The sequence below is a fragment of the Arachis ipaensis genome, chromosome B10, assembly GCF_059453495.1.
Source record: "Arachis ipaensis isolate K30076 ecotype BB chromosome B10, ASM5945349v1, whole genome shotgun sequence".
Taxonomy (NCBI): Eukaryota; Viridiplantae; Streptophyta; class Magnoliopsida; order Fabales; family Fabaceae; genus Arachis; species Arachis ipaensis.
This window is the reverse complement of record NC_142435.1, coordinates 35,245,320-35,267,306: the sequence shown is the minus strand read 5'-3', so window position 1 is coordinate 35,267,306 and position 21,987 is coordinate 35,245,320. Positions and strand designations below refer to the sequence as shown.

Below are 21,987 nucleotides of genomic sequence, written 5' to 3'. Positions count from 1 at the left end.
ATTGAAAAGATTGGTGTAGATATAAAGCTAACGAAATGGATAACAATTAACATCATGAGATCGATCGTCGATTCATGTCTTTGTATATACGAATGCTTTCTTTATTGCAATTCCACGAAAATTATCACTTTCGGTCACTGATGGGAGAGAGATTTTATTTTGCCCCCTTAAGAATTTCCACGTACAATGCTATTGATGATGATGATGATGATGATGATGATATGGGCATAAATAATGGCCAAATTTCATCCATTATTTAAAAGCAATTTTTTGAACATATAAGAAAAATTATGTAAGATTAATTAGGGTACTTTTTATATTAATATAACTAACACTATTTGTAAAATTTTTAAGAAATAAAAAAATGTAATTAATTAGAATGAACTTTTTAATTAGTAAAATAATTAACATAATTTTTTATATTAACCATTATATAAATTAGAGGCTTGGATTTTTTCTAAAAAAAATAGTGTTCTTTGTTTTTTGTGAAGAAGAAGAATAATTAAATGAAATTCATATGCTAAATTGAATATGTGTCAAATTTAAATTTAACAAATAATAAGTTAATATGTATTTTTAAGACATTTATAAAAAAAATTAAAATTATTAATTTTTGTATGCATTTAATATTTTAAAAGTATACTAAAATTATAAAAAACTTAAAAAGAAAAAAAATTTTCCTTTTTACTTCTTTAATATGTCCTTTGTCTAGTACATGTCCAAGATTTGTTGGCTAGGACAATTTTTTTATGGATATGATGACAAATAACTACACACAAAATATATGTCTTTCCTATTTGTTTTCTGACCAGTTAAGACTTGAGACATAGATTTAGAACATGAGATATTTTTTTACTATATACCTCATTTTTTGTTTATATTTTCTTTTTTATTCTCGTATATCTCTCTTCTCCACCTCCTCTATGGCACCCGCACCACTACTATTCCTCTGCCTTTCATCGTGTTTGCCTTCTTCTGTGGCGTTGCAAACTTTTAGATCCGAGATGATATCACCTTCGCTTTCCAAATCCATCTTTGTATTTGTTGCATTTTTGTATTTTTCTTAAATTTGTATATGTTTGATTTTTTTATTTATTTGATTTTGATTAATATTTGTTAGAATGTTTTGTGTCGTTTTATTGGATTGATTTTCATATTAGGTTAAGAGTTATTAATAGTAGTGGTTCAATTACATTGTGATGACAATGAAGAAATGGTGATTGTGGTAGTTTGTCATAAGATAATATTGATATTTTGACGAGGTTGTGATTTATATATAGTTTCTCCTTTCCACTTAATTACTAAACAAGTTAACAAATTTATTTCTTGTCATGTATTGTGTATGTTTAATTTTTAGTATTTTTTTTCTATCTCTTTCTATGTGTAGGGAAAATAACAGATAAAACACAATTTTAACGAACATCTCAATCAAACTCTAATAAATAATTCTATTCGAGTATTTCTATAGCTAATTTTTTTTATATGAAAAAAAATATTAATATTTTTATTGAAAATAAAATTATTTAATGTAATTACAAATGAATGAATTTTGTAAGTAAAAAGTTAACACATATCATTATTCTGACAACACTTATGATACGTGTTAGACAAGTGTCATTATTTTGTCAAAATACATGCATATGAATACTGATTAATATTTTAACCAACACATTTTCTATATATCTACAATATTATAATACACTTCAAATATTAATATTCAACTAATCCAGGAATACACCATCTTCAACTCCATATATTAAAAATAATTTCTCTATTTCTACACTTAATCACTTCACTTCTATACCCCATTGAATAATGTTTGACAATGTAAATCATTTATATAATGAGAAAATCAGTAGCAAAATATTTGAACAATTTCGAAGAAAATCGTATCAAAAAAGAAGGAATCTTCACCAATTCACACAATGACGTGGAAGACTACAACAATGGCTACACCACAAGTGGAAGATCAGAATAGGCTTTACTACTTGCAATGCTTTATATGAGTGTCCCACACAAAAATACTCTCTACTTTCTATCTATTCTGACAGTTGATTTAACTACCCTTATCCCTTTGCAAATAATTATAGTGTGTGACAAAGGCAAAAGTCACAAAACAAAACAATGAACAAAACATAAACCATCGTTAATTAAAGTCCCACAGGTTTTTCTTTCTTTACGAATTAAGGGTGCTATTGATTTGTATTTTTATTTTTTTACTTTTTTTTTTCTTTTTCTTTTATAAAATTTAAAAACAGAAAAACAGACTTAACGTTCTTTAATATTTTCGAAAATGTCTAGTTTGAGAGATAGACAGGGAAAATTAGAATTAAAAAATTGAGACAATTTCTTTTTAATCAACAAGCGTAACAATCCTAGAATACTACATCTTTCCCAATAATCAACTTACAAATGGATAAGCCTTTCTTGCTTCAATTATTTTCATGAAAAACGAATGAAATCTAGGGTAGGGATTTTGTATTTAAATAAAAAAATTTATTATTTACAAAATTAAGCTAGAATACAGAAATTACTAATTTGTGCATTTAATGTTTTTTTTTTTAGTTAAAAATGGAGAAAACAAGGTTTGTATAATTTTTGGTGACTATATCAGCGAAAATATAGTATATTTTTTCTCTCTATTTTTGCAGGCAGATATAGTGAAAATAAACATTTTTTTATTCGTTTTCATTTTTTCTGCCTGTGAAGACAGAATAAAAAATACACCATATATTTTCTGACACAACAATAAAAAAAATTCGTACAAAATTTGTTTTCTGTAAAAATAACACTAAATATACAAATGAATAAGTTTCCTTGTCCTAATTTAATTTTGTAAATAATGAATTTTTTATTTAAATAAAAAAAATCCCTATCTAGGGTTGGAGTATAGAAAAAGGAAAATTTATTAAACATTAATGTAAGATCATAGATCATTATAGCTAGGCCCGCGGGACAAAGATTAAACCATATCTTTCTTGTCAATTTTTTTCGCATAGAACAACTATGTACTAACACTTGTTGATCATACTGTGTGCTTTAACAATTGTGGTGGTGATATCACAAAAGGTTACAATCACCTACCGACTAAATTAACAAGAATCTACGACTTTCATTGTCATTATTCAAGTAATTCTAATGCATATTCAAAGGTCACGTCAAAAAAAAAAGTTTATCTATATTGCTATATAAAAATATCTAATTTTATAACATCGCCTCAATAAAAAATGTTTAATTTTAATTATTTATTATTTAAAATAAATAGTCTTGCAAAAACACGCATCTAATTAGATTATAGAAGTATTAGTACATAGTAACTGAAATTCAAAGGTGTATATACAAATATTTAAATTGCACGCAAACCACAAAAAATGTTAAACTTAACTAAAACGAGTAAATATTAATTAGGTCCCAAGTACTAACTACGTTTTAGGCAACGTCAAATTCAGGTGAATCAAGCAGAGAAGCACAATAAAAAAACGGGGATCAAATTAGAAATTTTGTGACAAAAACAATTGGTGTTACTAATACATATCTTAATAAGCCGAGGTGTTACGTTTTAATCAAGTATGATGAGAATCTTTAATGGTGAAAAATATCCGTATGACTGTGATATGCATGCAATGAGGTTTAGGCCACGTAATCTAATAATATGAATGTTTGTGAAAACGGACACAAAACGAAGGTTCACCAGAAATAGTGTGACTTTGCTTCCTAGAGTTGAACCATTTTGTGTTTGTGGCCCCCTCTTAATTTTTCGTATTAACCAAGGGACATAACATAAGGGCACGTACTAACGTGATTACACACGCACTCTACGCGGATAAGTTAGGGAACAGAATAATTAGGGTAGGCATAAGCATGATTATTAATTTATTATTATTACTAATTATTAATTATTATATTTTAAATGAGAATTACTTTGGTAGGGTTTGGTGGAGAGATAGAAATAAAAAGATTGAGACTGAGAGAGAGACTAAAAGATAAAGATTGAAATAAATCTCAGTATTCTGTTTGGTGTAAAGTGAGAGACAAAAATTGAAACAAGAATGAAATTCTAATTTAATTTGTATAAAAGGTAAAATTAGAATTAATTAATTAAAATGAAGGTATTTTATGTATAAAATGTTATTAAAATTTTAGTTTCTATCTCTAAAAATTTTAGTCTTCTGAGTCTTCATTTTTAGAGATACTAAAATACTAAAATTTTGGAGATAAAGACAAATTTTAATATTAATCTTTAAACCAACAAATATGATATTAAATATCAGTTTTTTAATCTCTATTTTAGTACCTCAAAACAATCACTACCTTTATTTCTAGAAAGGAATTGTTGTATAAGGCTTGATAAGTTCTTTATACTAATAGCTAGATTTATATTAATTTATTGGAAAATGATTTCTAGAAAACAATCTGAATAAATAAAAATTAAATATCAGTTGCTTGGCGATGCCTTCAACATTTTAAAGCATAGTTTATTAGGGAAGAGTAATTTTTTTACTTTTTGTAATTAGCATAAATGATTTAGGGATATTTAGCTTTTATAAGCATGAAACTAGGAGTGAGAAATACAATTTTTTATATAGCTATTTTTTTCATTGATATTTTTTAGAGGTAACTACTAAATCAACCTAAATTAATTTTATATAGCTATTTTGTTTCTTTTTTGGTCACTATTAATGGTTCATCTACTGTCTCTAGTAAAACTTGAACCAAGATACAGCATTTTAAGAGGCATGACGATGGATCACTAAACTAAAGGCTCAGCTGTTTGGGCTCACTATAAGAAAATATAATGAAACATCCCTGGGTTTGAAAAAACTAAAAAAGTGCTGGGTTCAGGGGTTGACAATAAGGTCACTATAAAATAGAGTTGTATTTTGTCCAAAAATGAAATCTGGCTCAGTAAATTTGGATTATCTCTTTTTTCCCTTATAACCATTTCCTGGGAATTTTGGGCCTTTTGAAGTCCAAGAGGAAGGTAGCCCCCAGCTAAAGTTATAATATTTTGAATTTGTATCTTCTAAATTTTAGATTTTCACTTTAAAAGATAAAGTTAAATCTCTCACCATTGAATATTTTTTTTCTCATTTTTTTTCTTGATTTCACCTATGAAATAAATGGTGATAGATCATACTTTTCTCTTTAAAGTAAGTTTTAAAATTCAGAGAATCCAAATCCTAATATTTTTTACCCAAAAACAAAAGTGATAATATTTGGGCTCTATTATATGGGCTGTTACTGGATCAACACACCATTCCGTCCATAATATTTCAAATTCTAGAGCCAGAAATGAAAGCATTCTATTTCAGGACCTTGCTGCAGCATCGTGGGTTCGGGTTCGTCTCATGGGCCTATTGGCCCTAACAAAAAAAAAATGCAAGCATTCTTCTTCCAGATTCCATGGCAATATTCTATGGTATTTTTTTTTTAAGAAAAATGAATTGGATAATTTTCCATCCTAAAATATTACAGATACAATATTTAAGTATATTATATATTTTTTTTTATCAAAAGTAAAAATTTTATTTATGTAATAAAATAAAATATGTGGTCCTAAATAGGTCACCAAAAACCAATGAGTTATAGTTCAAATTGCATAATCTCTCCATATTCATCTAAGAGGTTGCAGGTTCGAGTTTTCCTATTTTCGATAAAAAAAAAAATAGGCCACCAAAATAGAAAGTATATTATTTTGTGTCGTCCTAGCAATTTCCGCCATTTCTAATTATTTGAGTAATGAATAACCACCATTGCCAAATGCCAAGTTGCATCCAGAGCATATGCTTTGTACTTGGTTGGCTTTTGAGTGAGACCAAATTGACCGCCACGCCATAGAATCTTATGTTGAAAGAGCCCTCAAAGTATAGTTATTAAAATTGGATCGGATTGGTAAGTTCAATCCAAAAATCAATAAACCAGATTCAACATTGATCTGATCCAAGCTTAGGTCCGCTATTTTTCAAAATGGTTAACATGGATTTTGAACTCCTTAACTCTAAAATACAACAAGTATAATTATACCACCAAGCTACAATGTTTTTTAGTAATATATATAAGAGAAAATAACTATTTTTAACTATGAAAGATTCGAACATTGACATTTTTATCCATAAAAGATAAAAATTAAAATTATACCCATGGAAGATAGGCTTTTGCAGATAAAATTATCCGAATCCTAAAAAATTAAATACAATTCCCAAATTATCCTCATAATATATCTTAACTCTAACCTCTAATTTTACCCCATATCACTATTTCTCCGATCTCAAACCCTACCACCACTTTTATCCACAACTACATTACTGCCACCATCACCATCACCATCACCATCACCACCGCCGTCACTTGCGAAGTGCCAATCGGAGAAGCCAAGCCCATGGAAATTTCGGTAGCGAATATGGCACGGAGGTCTGGCGGGAGGGCGGAACCGAACTCGGCCTCGGCGCGTGCGAACTCAGCGTCGGAGAGATCCGATTGGACCTGAACACCTGACTTGCGTAGAGGCTTTATGACTTTATCGATGAGCGAAGAGAATGAAAGGAGGCCATTTTTTACCGGGAGCAAGGATGGTGCGGAAGTGGTTAGAACGGATGCGGCCTGGGACGATAGGCGACACAAGCCCACTATGTGGGCCGGATTTAGATCAGTCATCCTCTGGTTCACGTCCACCATTATGTTGTGTTTGGTGAAGTGGGTATGTAGTGTTGTTGTTCTGTTTTTTGTGGGTATTGGGGTTGCAGTTCCGTTATATAGTTTGTTTTGGGTGTTTCATGGAGAGAAAGAGCTTTGTGGCAGAAGAAGAGTTGAAATGCTTAGGAAGCCAAATCAGAAGAGGATTATGAAGAATAAGGTGAAGGAGAAAACGAGGCCAATGGTACAAAAATTGGAAAATGGTGAAATCTTTTAATTGTGTTCTTTCTCTTTGCTATCTGGGTATTTTTTATTTTGGAAAAAACAAAGCAATTCTTTTTTTTCCGTTTTTACATGAAATGGGATCTATGATTGGATTTTGATAAAAACAGAAGAGAATGTACGAGAGATAAATAAAGTTTTGGATTTGGTGAGTTTTACGATGTGTGGGTTCTACGTCTTCATTGATGATGATAATGGATAGTCATGGTGGAATTGAACGTGTGTTGGGGTAGTGTCTAGGAGCAGTAGAAGTGGTGATGGCACTGGTGGTAATGGTGATGGCGGTAGTAACGGTAGTAGTTAGAGATGAGAGCGGTGGTAGGATTTAAAATTGGGAAAATGGTGGTGTAGAGTAAAATTAAAGATTAAAGTTAGGTTATATTAGAGGATAATTTGGGAATTGTATTTAATTTTTTAGGATTTGAATAATTTTGTCTGCAAAAGTCTATCTTTCATGGGTATACTTTTAATTTCCATCTTTTATGGTTAAAAATGTCAGCATTCAAATCTTTCATGATTAGAAATGGTTATTTACTCTATATATAAATTATAATAATTTTTTATTTTATTTATATTCAATTTAATTTAGTTTTAAAGTCACTCATTTTTAAATCAATTATATTTTATTTAACTATAAATTTTATTAAATATATATAAATTAAAAAGATAAACTAAAAAATTTTATTAATCACAATTTATTTTTTTTATGATTATATGATATCTATTAATATTATTTTTTCAATAATACTTGTAGTATATAATAATAGGTAAAGACTCACATGCAGTTGTCTTCATATGAAGTTGATAGTTGAAAATCGTTAGATGATATTTAGTCAAACTTATCAAATTGTCTAATGGTTCTTAAACATCAATTTCACATGAAAATAACTGTATGCTAGTTTTCACCTATAATAACATAATAATAAAATAAATATAAAATAATTAATAAAGTATTAAAATTTGAAAATGATAATTATGTTTATAAAAACAAATTAAAAGTACTTATAATAAAAAAAATTAAATTTTATATAATTATTTAATTATACCGGATTAATTGGTTCGACCAGTGATCTACCGATTGAACCAGTAACTTAGTGACCCAGTAACCTGATCGATTCGATTACGGGTTCAGTTCTGACAACTATGCCTGAAAGAAATTCTTGGTGAACATGGTAGAAGTGGAAGGCTATGCGGTATCCTGAGTTCACACCGTTACTCTCCTTTTCCCATATCATTCTGCCATTACCTTGTTGAATGGAAGTCTGAATAATAAGTTATGCAATAGGTGCAGTAAAGCAGTTTCTGATTAGAGGTTCATTCCATCTTTTTTCTAGCAATAGGAGTTGGTTAATCCATGTTAGGTTATGATCAAAAGTAAGATGTTCTCTAAATATTTGGTTTTATTAAGACCCAATAATCTTTAAAGATATGAATCTGTGCACCATTGTCCACCTGCCATTTTATACTATTTTCAATCAATTTTCTACTTTCCACTAGGCTTCTCCAAGCCCAAGAAGGATTACTTCCTGATTGAGCGTTCATAAAGGAAGAAAAGGAAAAATATCTACTCTTTAGAACCTTGTGAGCTAGGGACTCAGATCTGGTTAGAATTTTTTAACACTGTTTTCCTAACATTGTGAGATTAAATGTTGTTAAGTTTCTAAAACCTAAACCTTCATTATCTTTAGTTTTATAAACTGTGTCCCATTTGATCCACTGTATTTTTCTTTTGTTGTTTCTTTGGTCCCACCAAAACCTCATCATATTCTTCTATATATTATCAATAAGTGTCTTTAGAAGCTTAAAGCAGTTTAGGGTGTAAATAGGCATGCTGATTTAACTACTTTAATAAGTACTTTTCGTTCACTAACTGAAAGGAGAGACTGCTTCCATTCATTCAGCTTCTTGCTCACTTTATCTTTAATATATCTGGATGTTTCTTTCTTTGATTTGTGGACAATTGCAAAAAGACTTAGGTATTTATTCTGAGATCTGATATGTGGCACCTGAAGGATGTTAGCAAGCTCTAGTCTCAGATTCGGGAGAATATTTTGAATGAAGAATACTAAAGGCTTGTTGAGGTTAATTATCTGTCCGCTTATCTCACTTTACTGTAGTAAAATGTTTAGTAAATTATGACAAATTTGGATAGTTGTTTTATCAAAGAGGATAGAGTTGTCAGCAAAGAATAAATGGCTAAGAGTAGAACACCTTCGATTTAACTTTAGACCTATGAAGTCTTGATTCTGTTCTCTTCTGTGGAACAGATGAGATAAACCCTCTGCACAAATTAGAAAAAAATAAGGTGAAAGAGAATTTTTCTGTCGAAGACCTCTTGTTGGCTTAAAGAAGCCCTATAAATTTTCTTCTACAGTAATAGAATAAAAAACCATAGTGACACATTTCCTCATCTAATCTATCCATTTCTAACAAAATTTCAGTCTTTTAAGTATCTCCTATACAAAATTTTACTCTACTCGAACGTATGCTTTACTCATGTCGAATTTGAGAACAATATCATAATCTCTCTACCTTTTAATTTTTAAATAGTGCATAAATTCATGAATAATAATAATATTGTCACTGATAAGCCGCCCTTTAATAAAGGCCTTTTGGTTCATACTAATAATTATGTCCATATAATTGGTTGCATTCTATGATCTAATTTGGTCTTTAAATTTTCATTAACTAAATTTAATTTTTAAATTTGACGTTTTAACCTAATTTGACCACTCTTTTATTACTATTTTATGAATGTTAAGCTGAGGTGTATAAATTTAAACCGATCCAAATTAAATCATTCATCTAATCCAATTCAAAGCGAAAATCGATTAAAACCACACTAATTTGAATTTGATTGGATTCTATTTTTTGCAAACCGTAAGGATCGGATAAGATTTCGGATCTATTTCTCAAAACCGATTCAATCCAATGCAAACCATACAATGTGTTATAATATTATTATTTTATTATTATATTTACAATTTTACTTATAATATTTTTAATTTGTTATACATTTTTATATTATTCAATATTCATGTATTATTATTATTTACTAAATATTTTATGTTCAAAATGAGATTTACTTATTTATTTTAACTAACATATAATTTTATTCTATTGTTATGTTATTGTTGGTTTTTTAAGATATTGTTAAAATTTGTTATATTATTGTTGGTATTTAGAATTTAATGTTGAAATTTGTTATGTATATTTATTTTTTTTAATTTATAAAACTTCAAATCCAATCCAACCAAAACCACTTGAAATCAGATTGGATTGGATCAGTTTAAAAAAAAATCCAATCTAAACTACACTGCAAATAAAGTTAGTATTTAGATTTGAAAAATTTTTAATTCAAAATCGATCCAAATTGCACCACAAACACCTTTAATGTTAAGTGATAGAGTGACCGAATTAAATTAAATTATTAAATTTGTAAAATGAATGAAATCACAAAATCAAATTTGAGAATCATTTTGAATTCGTTAAAATTAAAGAATTAAATTGAATTAGATAATTAATTTTAGAAAACCATTTTGAATAGTTGAAATTAAAGAATCAAATGTTTAAATATTAAATGATTAAATTGAATAAAAAATAGACACAAAAAAAATCATAAATAAAACTTGAGAAACTAAATTGAATTATCACTCATTCTTAAACAGGTTTCCTTAAAAACATTATCGGGAAAAAACCCGTTATGTTAATAAGCAAAATCCTATTTAATCATCCATACGAGGTCAAAACGAATTCTTGGTAGTTGTTGTCTTTTGCACAATTTGCACCGGCTGTAACGTGGCTTAGCTATTTACTTTCTTCTTTGATTTTTTTATTTTTTCTTTGTCATTTAGTGCCAAATTCACAACCCACTGACGGTAATCCCTAAATCTTAAAACTTTGCATTGTTAATTATAATTTCGAGAGGATTGAGGTATTTGCTTGAGTTTTATATCATTTATGTTTTGTTCTCCCTTAAGAATATAGATATAATTTAACTAAATTATGTTATAAAAATATATATTAAGATTATAGTTGAAATTTTTTATAGAAAATATATAAAGTTTAAGGTTTTAATATATTTATTATTTATTTATCAAAAGAATAATTTAAAAACTTTTATTAATAATAATTTTAATATATGATTTTAAAACACGTTTGTTAAACTATTTTTCTTAGTATTCTTAAAATTTGAATCCCAAATTATTGGCTAAAAGAATCAAATAATTTATCATGTTAACAAATTTTACATTTACTATTATTTTTCATATAAAAAATATTAAAATAAACATAAATAAAAAAATTAAATAGTGCCTATCAATTAACTACCGTAAAATACACATAATCTATCTATTTAACGCATTATAAATACTTTAAAATACTAGTTAAGATTATTAATAGTCAAGTTAATATATATATATATATATAATAACTATTATATAATACACATAATCTATCTTTTTAACACATAAGTAATTTTTCAAATAAAAATTATTTACAATTTTAACCAATTTAAAGAAAAAATGCTATCTACGTATCAATTTATCAAAAATTATCTACTAAATCAGTTATTATATATTTATATATAAATATATAATTTAAATTAATTTTAATGTATATTTTATATTTTAATATGTATTCTATATGAGTATTGAATGTAAAATACAAAAAATACGTATTTGTTAGAATCTTTGCTGTATTCTAAGAATTTTTTTTTTTTTTTTAACCTTAATTCTTTAATTCTCTTCTTATTTTTGTAAATCATCTTTTTTTATTTGAATTCGTTCTTTACAATTTTTTCTCTTTCTTCCATTTTTTTTATTCTTATTATATTTCTCCTATTCTATTATCACATTTTCATTCGTATCATCAATCCCAAAAGAGAGTAAATCCACATCGGAACTCAACGAGTATTGAAGGCAGACACATAGTTTGTGGCCAAGAAGATGTATGCTAAATAAAAGCTAATTGCTGAGTGTGCCAGCCTGTCAATAGCATCCCAATACTCATGATGAGAATGTTATCCTCGAATTGTCGGAGTTTGCAGAGACTTTTGATAGTTCACAACCTTAAAGTGATTGTTCAATCCCACTCCCCTGAGTTGGTTTTTCTTTATGAAAACAAAAATCAATCTCAATAGATGGAAAGAAAATTCAGGGTTTATGACTACTCTAATTGACAAATTGTTGATCTGTTTAGTAGTGCGGGTGGATTTGTGTTCGCGTGAAAAGATGATTTTGTTGTTCAGATTTTCAGTTATTCTGAGTTCTATATTGCTGTCTTGATAAAGAATGTCCCTCTCAACATTGAATGAAACTTTGTAGGCGTTTATTTAAATTGCAATGAGAATATTCGACTATCCCAGTTTTCAAAAATCTATTTGGTGCTTTTCCAACTCTAAGGTAAATCGGTTATTGTTGGTGATTTCAATTTCATTATTGATCAAGGTGAGAAACTTGGTGGTAATCCTAAATCTTATTCTTCTATTACTGTCTTTAATTACTTTATTTGAGATAACTCGTTGATTGATTTGGGAATGGTGGGTAGACCATTTACTTAGAATAACAGACGCAAGGAAGGTGAACTAATTCAAGAAAGGCTTGACAGAGTGCTTGCTGATGAATCTTGGTCCCAATTATACTCGCATTCCACGATCGTTAGACTATCAGAGACAGGTACTGATCACGCCCCCTCCTTTTGGACACTAGCTACAGACGGGAGAGATAAAAAAAAGAGATTCAAGTTTCAATTCCGTTGGTGTGGTGAAGAACAAATCATAACTTTATCAGTAAGGTCTAGAACTCAGATATAGAAGGGTTTAACGATGTACAGATTATTTCAAAAGTTTAAATTGGTTAGACACCAATTGGTTCTCTGGCAAAAGAACAACTCTATTAATTCTAAAAAGGAGATTGTAGAAGTTACTGCTCTTCTAGAACAAAAATGGGCATCAGGCATCATGGGAGACACTAAATTACTTGAGTTTGAAAAAACATATTTGGACGAAAATTTTTTTTAGAAAGACAAATCTAGAATTAAATGGCCGAAGGAAGAAGACCAAAATACAAACTTCTTCTATCGAAAATTTAAATCTAGAAGCAGAAGAAATAAGATATGGCATCTGCGGAGGGATAATGAGGATATGGCAACAACCAATGCTGATATTGTTAAAGTGGCTGAGGACTACGTTAATATTATTTTCACATCTTCTAATCAGGCGAATTCTGAGCCTTTTTTTCACAGAATTGTAGGCACATAAGACCTATTTCTATGATAGAGGTAAAAAGAGCTACTTTTAGTATCTACCCTCAGAGTACACCAGGAGAGGACGGTATAACGGCTAAATTCTTTTAATTTTACTAGAATATAGTGGGAGAAGACGTGTTCTTAATTATGAAGAGTTTCTTTGCTGGAAGTAGAATTTTGAAAAGGTTTAACCACACCAATATCTGTCTAGTGCCAAAGGTCTCAGATGCGAGTGATATGACTCAAATAAGGTCCATCAGTTTGTCTTCTGTTGTCTACAGAATCATTTTGAAGGTAGGATCTACAGACTCCAAGGGTGTATGAACAAGATAATTAGCTCTACTCAAAGTGCATTATTAATAGATAGATTTATTTTTGATAATATTCTTATAGCACACGAATGTATGCACTACCTTAAACAAAAGAAGCAAAACTTGGAAGACGAAATAACACTCAACCTTGATATGAGTAAAGCATATGATAGGGTGGAGTGGCATTTTCTATGGTTTATTATGGAGAAGTTGGGCTTTGAATCGAGATTCATTGACTGGATTCGTGAATTGTTGACAACCATTTTTTACTCTGTTGTGAAAAGTCAACCTTATGATTTTTTAAAATCAAATAAAGGCATATGTCAATGTGACCCTTTATCCCCTTTTTTTTTATTATGTGAAGAAGGATTTTCCTTCTTGATACACAAAGTAGAGCAAAATAGTCTCATTCGGGGAATTCAAATAAATAGAAGATGCCCAACTATATATCACTTACTATTCGCTAATGATTCTATTCTATTCGGTAAAGCCTTGGAAAATAGTTGTGCCTCTATTCTAGAATTATTGGAATCTTATGAGAGTTTCAGTGGACAAAGAGTTAATCTTAGTAAATCGGTCATATTCTTCAATAATAACACTCCAGAGTTGATTAGAACCTCCTTAACAGCTGATGCACCACTATTTCGTGGTATATTTTGTACTTAATTGAGTGGATTTTACTCACTAAACTCACACTTATTCAGATAATTCGCATGTTTTACATTTTCCTTCCTAATTTTGTTCTATGATTGAAAACATGCTTCTTTGACCTTAAATTACTAATTTTAATTCTCTCTTATTACCATTCGATGCCTTGATATGTGTGTTAAGTGTTTTCAGACTTTAACAGCACAGCTGAATATTCCTCACATAGGTGCACAGGATAAATATTTGGGTCTATCTTTCTTTATCAACCGCTCTAAAAAAAGTTACATTTAACTCAATCAAAGATAAGGTTCTTAAAAGGATACAAGGATGAAAAATGTGCTTGTTATCTAATGGAGGAAGACAGATATTACTTCGAGCAGTTGGTGAAGTCATACCAATATACATATTGTCATATTTTAAACTTATGGACAACTTGCTAAATAAAATTCATAGTATTCTAACTCAATTCTGGTGGGGGAAGCAAGGTTCTGAAAGACCAATGGTGTGGATTAGTTGAGATAAGATGACCAGGTCTAAGAAAGAAAGCGGGCTTGGTTTCAAAGATCTCAGAACTCAAAACCTGGCTCTTTTGGGTAAACAGTGCTGAAAAAAAAATCGTGTATCAACCTAACTCTCTTCTTTCTAGAATACTTAAAGGTGAATACTTCAGATTTAATTCTATCCTTACAGCAGAAGTAAGGACCTTATCTTCTTGGAGTTGGCAAAATATTCTTGAAGGGAGGCGAGTTGTAAAGAAAGGCATTAGTTAAAAAGTAAGTTCTGATGACATCCGAATCTTATCCAAACCATGGCTCCCTCCTCCTTATCCCTTCACTGTTCCACCATCTGTGGTACTACTATCAGATAGTTACCATTTGTTATAGGTGAAAGACCTGTTTTTGTCAAATAAATCGTGGAACAAAGTATTAATCTCAAATCTTTTCCCTCCAAAAATTGTTAAGTGAATCCTCTCCATAACCCCAGGAGAAGGTGAAAACATAATTCAATGGATAATAAACAGAGGAAAAACATATGATGTTGTATCTGGGTACAAAATTGCTTACCAATTTTACCATAACTCCATTGAATTTTATCCAAACTTCATGCAACAGATGTCAGTTTGGAGTCATTTATAGAAGCTGAAAATTTCTCACAAGATTTTGCTCTTTGCGTGGAAAATTCTCCATAGTAAGCTTCTTGTTCTGCTTCTCATCCACCAACGGTTCCCATCCACTTCGACAACTTGTCTAATTTGCAAGTCAGCTCCAGAATCACTCATGCACTGTCTATTTTTCTGTGGAGACGCTAATCTAGTGTGGAAGAAAAATCCTTTGACTTATCTCATTCCAGATCATAGATGTTCCTTGTTCTTCGATTGGTGGAGGGATTTGGTGTTACAAACTGAATTTCAAGGAACAAGCCCAAAAAGAACTCGACTGATTTTGATTATAACTTGAAATATTTGGAAGGAGGAGTGTCGGCGAGTCTTCGAGCATGTCCAGAATCTCTGGAAAAAGTGCTAGCAACATCGCTTAAGTCACCAGGAACTATCTATTTTACCTTATGCATAGTGCCCTAAAATTTTTTTGTTATCTACTTTTCTATATTATTTTCTTCTTATAATTTTACCTGTTCACAAATATTTAAAAATCTCCTTTTTCTATTTTTTCTTATCCTAAATTTTAGACATTATATTTATTTTTCTATTGAATAAAATACTACTATCATCTAAAAAAAAAAAAGTGTTCTATATAAATGACTGATTGTATAACTAATTTTTATACTATCTAACATAGTTGTTTAAAAAATATTTCACAAATAAATAATTAAAAGATATCTTTTTTTGGTTTATTCATTTTATATATTATTTTTGCCACGAGAAGAGAACCTATTGTGACCAAAGTCACAACGACCAAACACGACCCTAAAGATGGGCTCATTATGGCGCGCAGGAAAGAAGCTCTCTCTTGTTGCCTCCGCCGCTGCCGGTGGCACCGCGGCAGCGCTCATTGCCACCTCTGACGACCCCGCAACAGCTCTCAGGCTCTGCGCCACCGTTCCCCACCGCCTCCTCCGCGACGCCGTCACTGCCGCCAACATTGCGTTCGGTAAATAAACTGTAGATCTAACAGAAACTTCGTGGTTCCCGAAGTTTCTGCAAATTCAAAAATTCTTATCAGTTTTATCGATTATTTATTTATTTGTTTGTTTATTTATTTGTTTTTGGCTTCAAAGCTCAATCCTACTTCTTTTACCTTATTGAATTCTGTAAATTTGGATGCTAGTTTTGAGTTTGGGTTTCTATTGCTAAAAGTTTGTTTGGGGTTAAAGTGATTGACAATGTTGCACATCAATTTGTATTGTCTTTACCTTATTTGAATTAATAGTTCAAATTTGAATTAAGGTTTTGAGTTGTGAATTATGAATTTATGATGTTTCTACGCGTGTTTTCACATTGGTTTATTCACAGACATTATTTTTTCAGTGAGAATGAAGCTTGGAATAATGAAATGTGGTTTGCTGTGTCGTTGTTTTGTTAGATTATGAATATTCACTGCGTGGATTGCGGGAGGGAAGCATTGAGAGGGAGATGGTCAAGCATGAAGTTCACCTCCGGTCAGCAGAGAAACTTCGAGACTTGTGTTTTAAGAATGGTGGGATTTATATAAAGCTTGGGCAGCATCTTGGGCAGTTGGTATACTTCCTTTGCCTCTCCTTTTTGTTTGAATAGAAAAAAATATATGGTGATAACTGACTTTACCAATTGCAATCGTCCTCAGTGATGCAAAGGGAATACTCTGTTTGTTCTTTTATATGTTTATTTATGAACAGGAGTACTTGGTTCCTCAAGAGTATGTTATAACATTGAGGGAATCTATGCTAAATAGATGTCCAGTTTCTTCATATGAGCAAATATGTGAAGTATTCAAGAGGGAGCTTGGAGACACACCGGAAAATGTATAAATATTTTTGTTTGATTCATTTGTCCTTTATGTGTGTTATTTTTCTCCAGTCATGGTTGCGACTTTTCTCTTGAAATATTACTATTGTGGTGGATGAGTTTTGCTTTTTTAATTGTGTAGATATTTGCTGAGTTTGACCCAATTCCAATAGCAAGTGCTTCCCTTGCACAAGTCCATGTAGCCCGCACACATGATGGCCAAAAAGTTGCTGTGAAGGTTAAAAATAATGCTAATATTTCTTGATCATCTATTATTGAATATTTTGAATCATCTTTCTTCTGCATGAACATGTGTGTTAGTGTTTTTGCTGGGAATATCTTCATTTAAAATTTATCTGTTGTTGTTCAGGTTCAGCATGCTCACATGACTGAGACTGCAGCTGCAGATCATGCCACAGTGGAATTGGTTGTGAACACTCTGCATAGGTTTTTTCCCAGTTTTGATTATAGGTAAGTAGGGCTATAATACTATTGGCTAAGGAATTTACAGATGTCATGACTAGGAAACATTTGGAAGTCATCCAAGTCTGAACAACCACAACTGATGGATTGTATCTATTTTTTCGAAACAGCCTGATTGCCCTAAAATTTAAACTCTGAGTTGTCTCTTTAGTAAGAATTATTGATCATCAGTTACCTAGTTGCTTTGAATTCATGATTTATCAAACATTTGTTCATATCTGTCTGCAGGTGGTTGATTGATGAGATTAATGACAGTTTACCCAAGGTAAGTTGATTGTAACTTGAAAGCAATGCCTATGCCTAAAATATATCCATGCTTATTTGGGTGCTCTGCCTTCAATTTACAAAGATGGCATTAATATTGTATCTATACTTATATATTATTTCCTATTAATTCAATTTTGTGTGAAGAAGTTGGAATTTGGCATGCAGTTAAGAGGTTTGACCAAAAATGATCATGGGAACCTTAAATAAATTTTAAAATGTGGTCACAGCATCATTCTATATTTCTGTTAGTAAATATCGAAAAGAATATACTTTTTATGCTTGCTATTTCTCTTGCAATACATATACGGTAAAATAATTGACTATGTAGTTTTTTCTTGAACTATTGTGCTTTGAGTGTTAATCCTCCAACATATTGCATACCACAAATAAATGAGTTTTATATTATGATCAAGTTTTCATGTGACCGTGGTGGTTTATCTTCATCCTTGGATTCTGTTAGTTAAATTGAGCTCTGTTTATTTGGTTCCATTGCTCATTGAGATACAATATTGATCTCTTTATATTGAAGTTTTACACTGTTTACTTTGTCAAAATAATCAATTATATTTGAATATTTGACAATCGTTTGCGATATACAAAATTTTTACTTATTTAATTTCATGTTAACCTGGTTTCGTCATATGGCTGCAACATATACGATGCTAACGTGACATACATTTGTTTTAGTCATGAGTTTTTCCTGATATATGTAAGATTTGGCGTATCATGTGTTCTTACTTATCATTTTTTCATTCTGTATTCTTTTCTTTGCAATCCCCTTTTGATGGAAGTTTTGGACCTTTTTTCATATTTAGTTTCTTAAAATTATTGGTGGCAGGAATTAGATTTTTTGGTCGAGGCAAAGAATAGTGAGAAGTGTGTGGAAAACTTCCGGAAGTTGTCTCCTCATGTTGCAAATTATGTATATGCTCCAAAAGTATATTGGAATCTAAGTACCTCAAAGCTTCTAACGATGGAATTCATGGATGGTGCTCACATAAATGATATCAAGACCATTCGAAAACTTGGAATCCATCCACATGAACTTTCAAAATTGGTTGGTTCATGTTTTTTTACTTCACTTTATCCATGGTCAAATTTTTGGTTAATTGTATCCTGTTTTTTTGTTGTAACACATTATCATTTTGTTATTATAACTTGAGTTTGGGCAAGTGAAAGATGAGTTTTTGATTCCATATATAGTCCATAAACAAAATAGTTTAGTATAATGTGATCATTACTTTTTCAGGTAAGTCAGACTTTTGCTGAAATGATGTTCAAGCATGGGTTTGTGCACTGCGATCCACATTCCGCAAACTTATTGGTTCGTCCAATGCCTTCTGGGAAACGTAATATTCTGGGTGAGGTTTCCTTCCCTTGAGAAACGTAAACACTTTCTGTATTGTTATTAGCCTTCTTAGGCTTATTTTTGGGTCTCATCGACCATTCATGCAAGAAAGATTTTCTGTGTGGCTGCCGAATTGTGTTTGTATTCACAGTTAGTTGGGGGAGTTAGTTAATAATAAATAAAGGGTAAACAGGATTAATTAGTCACATTGATCATTTTGAGCCTTATTTCTTGGAGAGATTGTGAGGCTCCAGCTCTTCCACTTTACTTGTATTTCCCCCAATTTCCGGGTTCCTACCACATTGCTAGGTATTTCACAATGACTTTGTACTTGATACTTGAGAACATGAGACACATGAATTCATATGTGACATTATAAATCAAAGGAGATCTTTAAGATATTTATTTTTTTTCATTTCTATTACATGGTTGATGTAGGTTTTCAGTTTCTTGGTTGACAAAAATATTTACCGATTATGATGAGTATTTCTGATTTTGTAAAATAATAAAAATGGCTTTCACTTCCAAAACACCATACTAATTTTCTTTTTCTTTTTTTACCCTTTCCCATCAGAATACTAATTTTTGCTGGCTCCTTTAAATTTGATTAACTTTATTCCATTGACGTTTGTCTACTTGTAGCTCTGTTTGTTTTTTAGAAAAACTGCATTGTTGATATCTGTTGACTCTCATTTACTTTGTTTACTTTATATTAATTTCTTTTCTTATGTATAGGCTGGAGAAAACCTCAGTTGATTCTTTTAGATCATGGACTCTACAAAGAACTTGACTTCGATACAAGAACTAATTATGCTTCACTGTGGAAGGCTTTGGTATTTTCTGATGTTAATGCAATCAAGGAATATAGTGCAAAATTGGGTGCTGGAGAGGATTTGTATGTACTTTTTGCCGGAGTTCTGACTATGAGACCATGGAAAAGAGTTGTTGACCAATCACTGGATCATTTAGTTTTTAACGGAACAGAGAGTGAAATTTCAGAACTGCAGGTGAAATATTGTTTGATTGAAAACTTTCTCCATGATTTTGCTTTGTCAGACATAGGTTCATGTTATTCTGGATTATAATGATTGTACTACAGTTTCTGCGTTTAACATTGTCAACAATTCTCATCTTCATGCTGATTTCTTACCAAAAGGACTAGCAATGTTCATGAGAACTATAATGCTGTTCACTTTCTATTAAGCATAAAATTTACCCTGTTTTAACTAGATATAAAGATGTTCTCCATGGTTGATTTTCCTTTCTTAGCATGGTGAATAGCATTTCTTTAATGTACAATTCCTTGTATTTGTGCCTCCTAAATGAAAAACAAGAACTGAAATGATCTCTGAATTATTTTTGCAGATGTACGCTTCTGAATATTTCCACCAAATCTCAGAGCTTCTAAGGAGATTACCGCGTGTGATTCTTCTAATGCTGAAGACAAATGACTGTCTACGAGCAGTCAACAATTCTCTGGTACAAATCATTCCATGTTTTTCCCTGAACATCTTGTGTTAGATTAATGAATGCTCTTAAAATAAATGTAGCTTGTATCCAATAGTGCAATAGCCAACTAAGTGTCATAATTTGAGAATGTGTTCCATATGTTTGGTGCTGTTTATAATATGTATTCTTTTTTGCTTCTTGACCAGCTGCAAGGATCTTCTCTGGACACATTTTTCATTATTGGAAAGATTTCTTCCGAGGCTGTCATTGATGTGAAGATGTCGCAAAGTAAGTCCCTTTTAAGTTGGTTGAATGTCAGATTGGAAAAGATTTTGCTGGAAGTACGACTTTGGGGAATTCAGATAGTCTTGTGGATTTACCAAATAAGAAAGGCGCTATCTTGGTCTGACCAAGGATTAGTATAAAATTATTCATAAGCTACTAAACTACTTTTGTACTACTATAAACATTTTACAAATAATAAGCTCTTATACAAGTTATAGTGCATTCTTTGTCTCCGTGGTCAAAATCTCCTGCCCAATTTGCAGATTTTGTTTGAGCACGGATTGATGAATTGATTTATAGGTTGTGAGAGATAGGAAAGGAGCAACTAAAGCTTTTTTTTAAGGCTTTATTCATGTATTCAGTGTGTTGTTGTAAAATGCCCATTAATATGGGAAAAGTACAGTGAGAGATATATAGAATACTTTTTTACATTAATTTTATTTTGAATGGCTGAAGCCTGAAAGTGGGTAACTTGATAGTTGATACATGTGGCTTGTGCTGGTTTCTTTTATTAGATATTGCTTACTGTTTAGCCTGGTAACTTGAGTTATCTTTTTCTTTTCTAATTATGTTCTAAGATTATTAGATATTATGGTAACTTGAATTTTATATACAATCCTTCACTATTAAATTATAGTTTTTATTAATAGGACATAACTAAATAATTTAACTAAACACACTCATTATGGGTTCTTATTCCGCTAACAAGGTTAAACCCAGTTTCGAGGCATGGTGCAACATATTGAGGCATTGACTAGAGTCTCAGTTGCCCGTTTTGAACTTTAATGTTCAGACTTCAGAGTACATCTAAGATCAGTCCATAAATATGTTTTTGTTAGACATTTTAATTCGCAATAAATTTAAATGACTAAAATTTTATCTTGATTCTTGTCCATTTTACGAAAAGAGACATTCGTCTCGTTACGATTAAAAAATAACAATCTAACCTTTAAGCATCATCTTTGTTTGAAGACGAGATTTTTTCGGCAATTTATTTGTTAACGATACGTGACACGTTAGATGTTGTGTAATGTGTATTGCTCAACCATTTGAACAAAATAGTTTGCTTTTTATCCGAGTCAAAATTTTTAGGA

General features: G+C 30.6%; 1 protein-coding gene across 1 annotated transcript; it reads left to right on the top strand.

Annotated features, from left to right (window-relative positions):
* Positions 1-15,970: 15,970 nt before the first annotated feature.
* On the top strand, positions 15,971-21,378 carry ATH9 (ABC2 homolog 9). Its single transcript, XM_016326506.3, has 11 exons — positions 15,971-16,228; positions 16,661-16,815; positions 16,953-17,078; positions 17,204-17,299; positions 17,432-17,532; positions 17,773-17,809; positions 18,650-18,868; positions 19,061-19,172; positions 19,895-20,166; positions 20,525-20,638; positions 20,815-21,378. The coding sequence occupies exons 1-11, from the start codon at positions 16,051-16,053 to the stop codon at positions 21,031-21,033; spliced, it is 1,629 nt and encodes a 542-aa protein (XP_016181992.1). The 5' UTR covers positions 15,971-16,050; the 3' UTR covers positions 21,034-21,378.
* Positions 21,379-21,987: the final 609 nt, after the last annotated feature.

Bases quoted from the DNA above. Each gene is read 5' to 3' on its own strand.
- ATH9 (XM_016326506.3), top strand. From the start codon at position 16,051: ATGGGCTCATTATGGCGCGCAGGAAAGAAGCTCTCTCTTGTTGCCTCC. The intron at 16,229-16,660 runs GTAAATAAACTG...TTGTTTTGTTAG, and splicing joins TGCCGCCAACATTGCGTTCG to ATTATGAATATTCACTGCGT. The intron at 18,869-19,060 runs GTTGGTTCATGT...TTACTTTTTCAG, and splicing joins CACATGAACTTTCAAAATTG to GTAAGTCAGACTTTTGCTGA.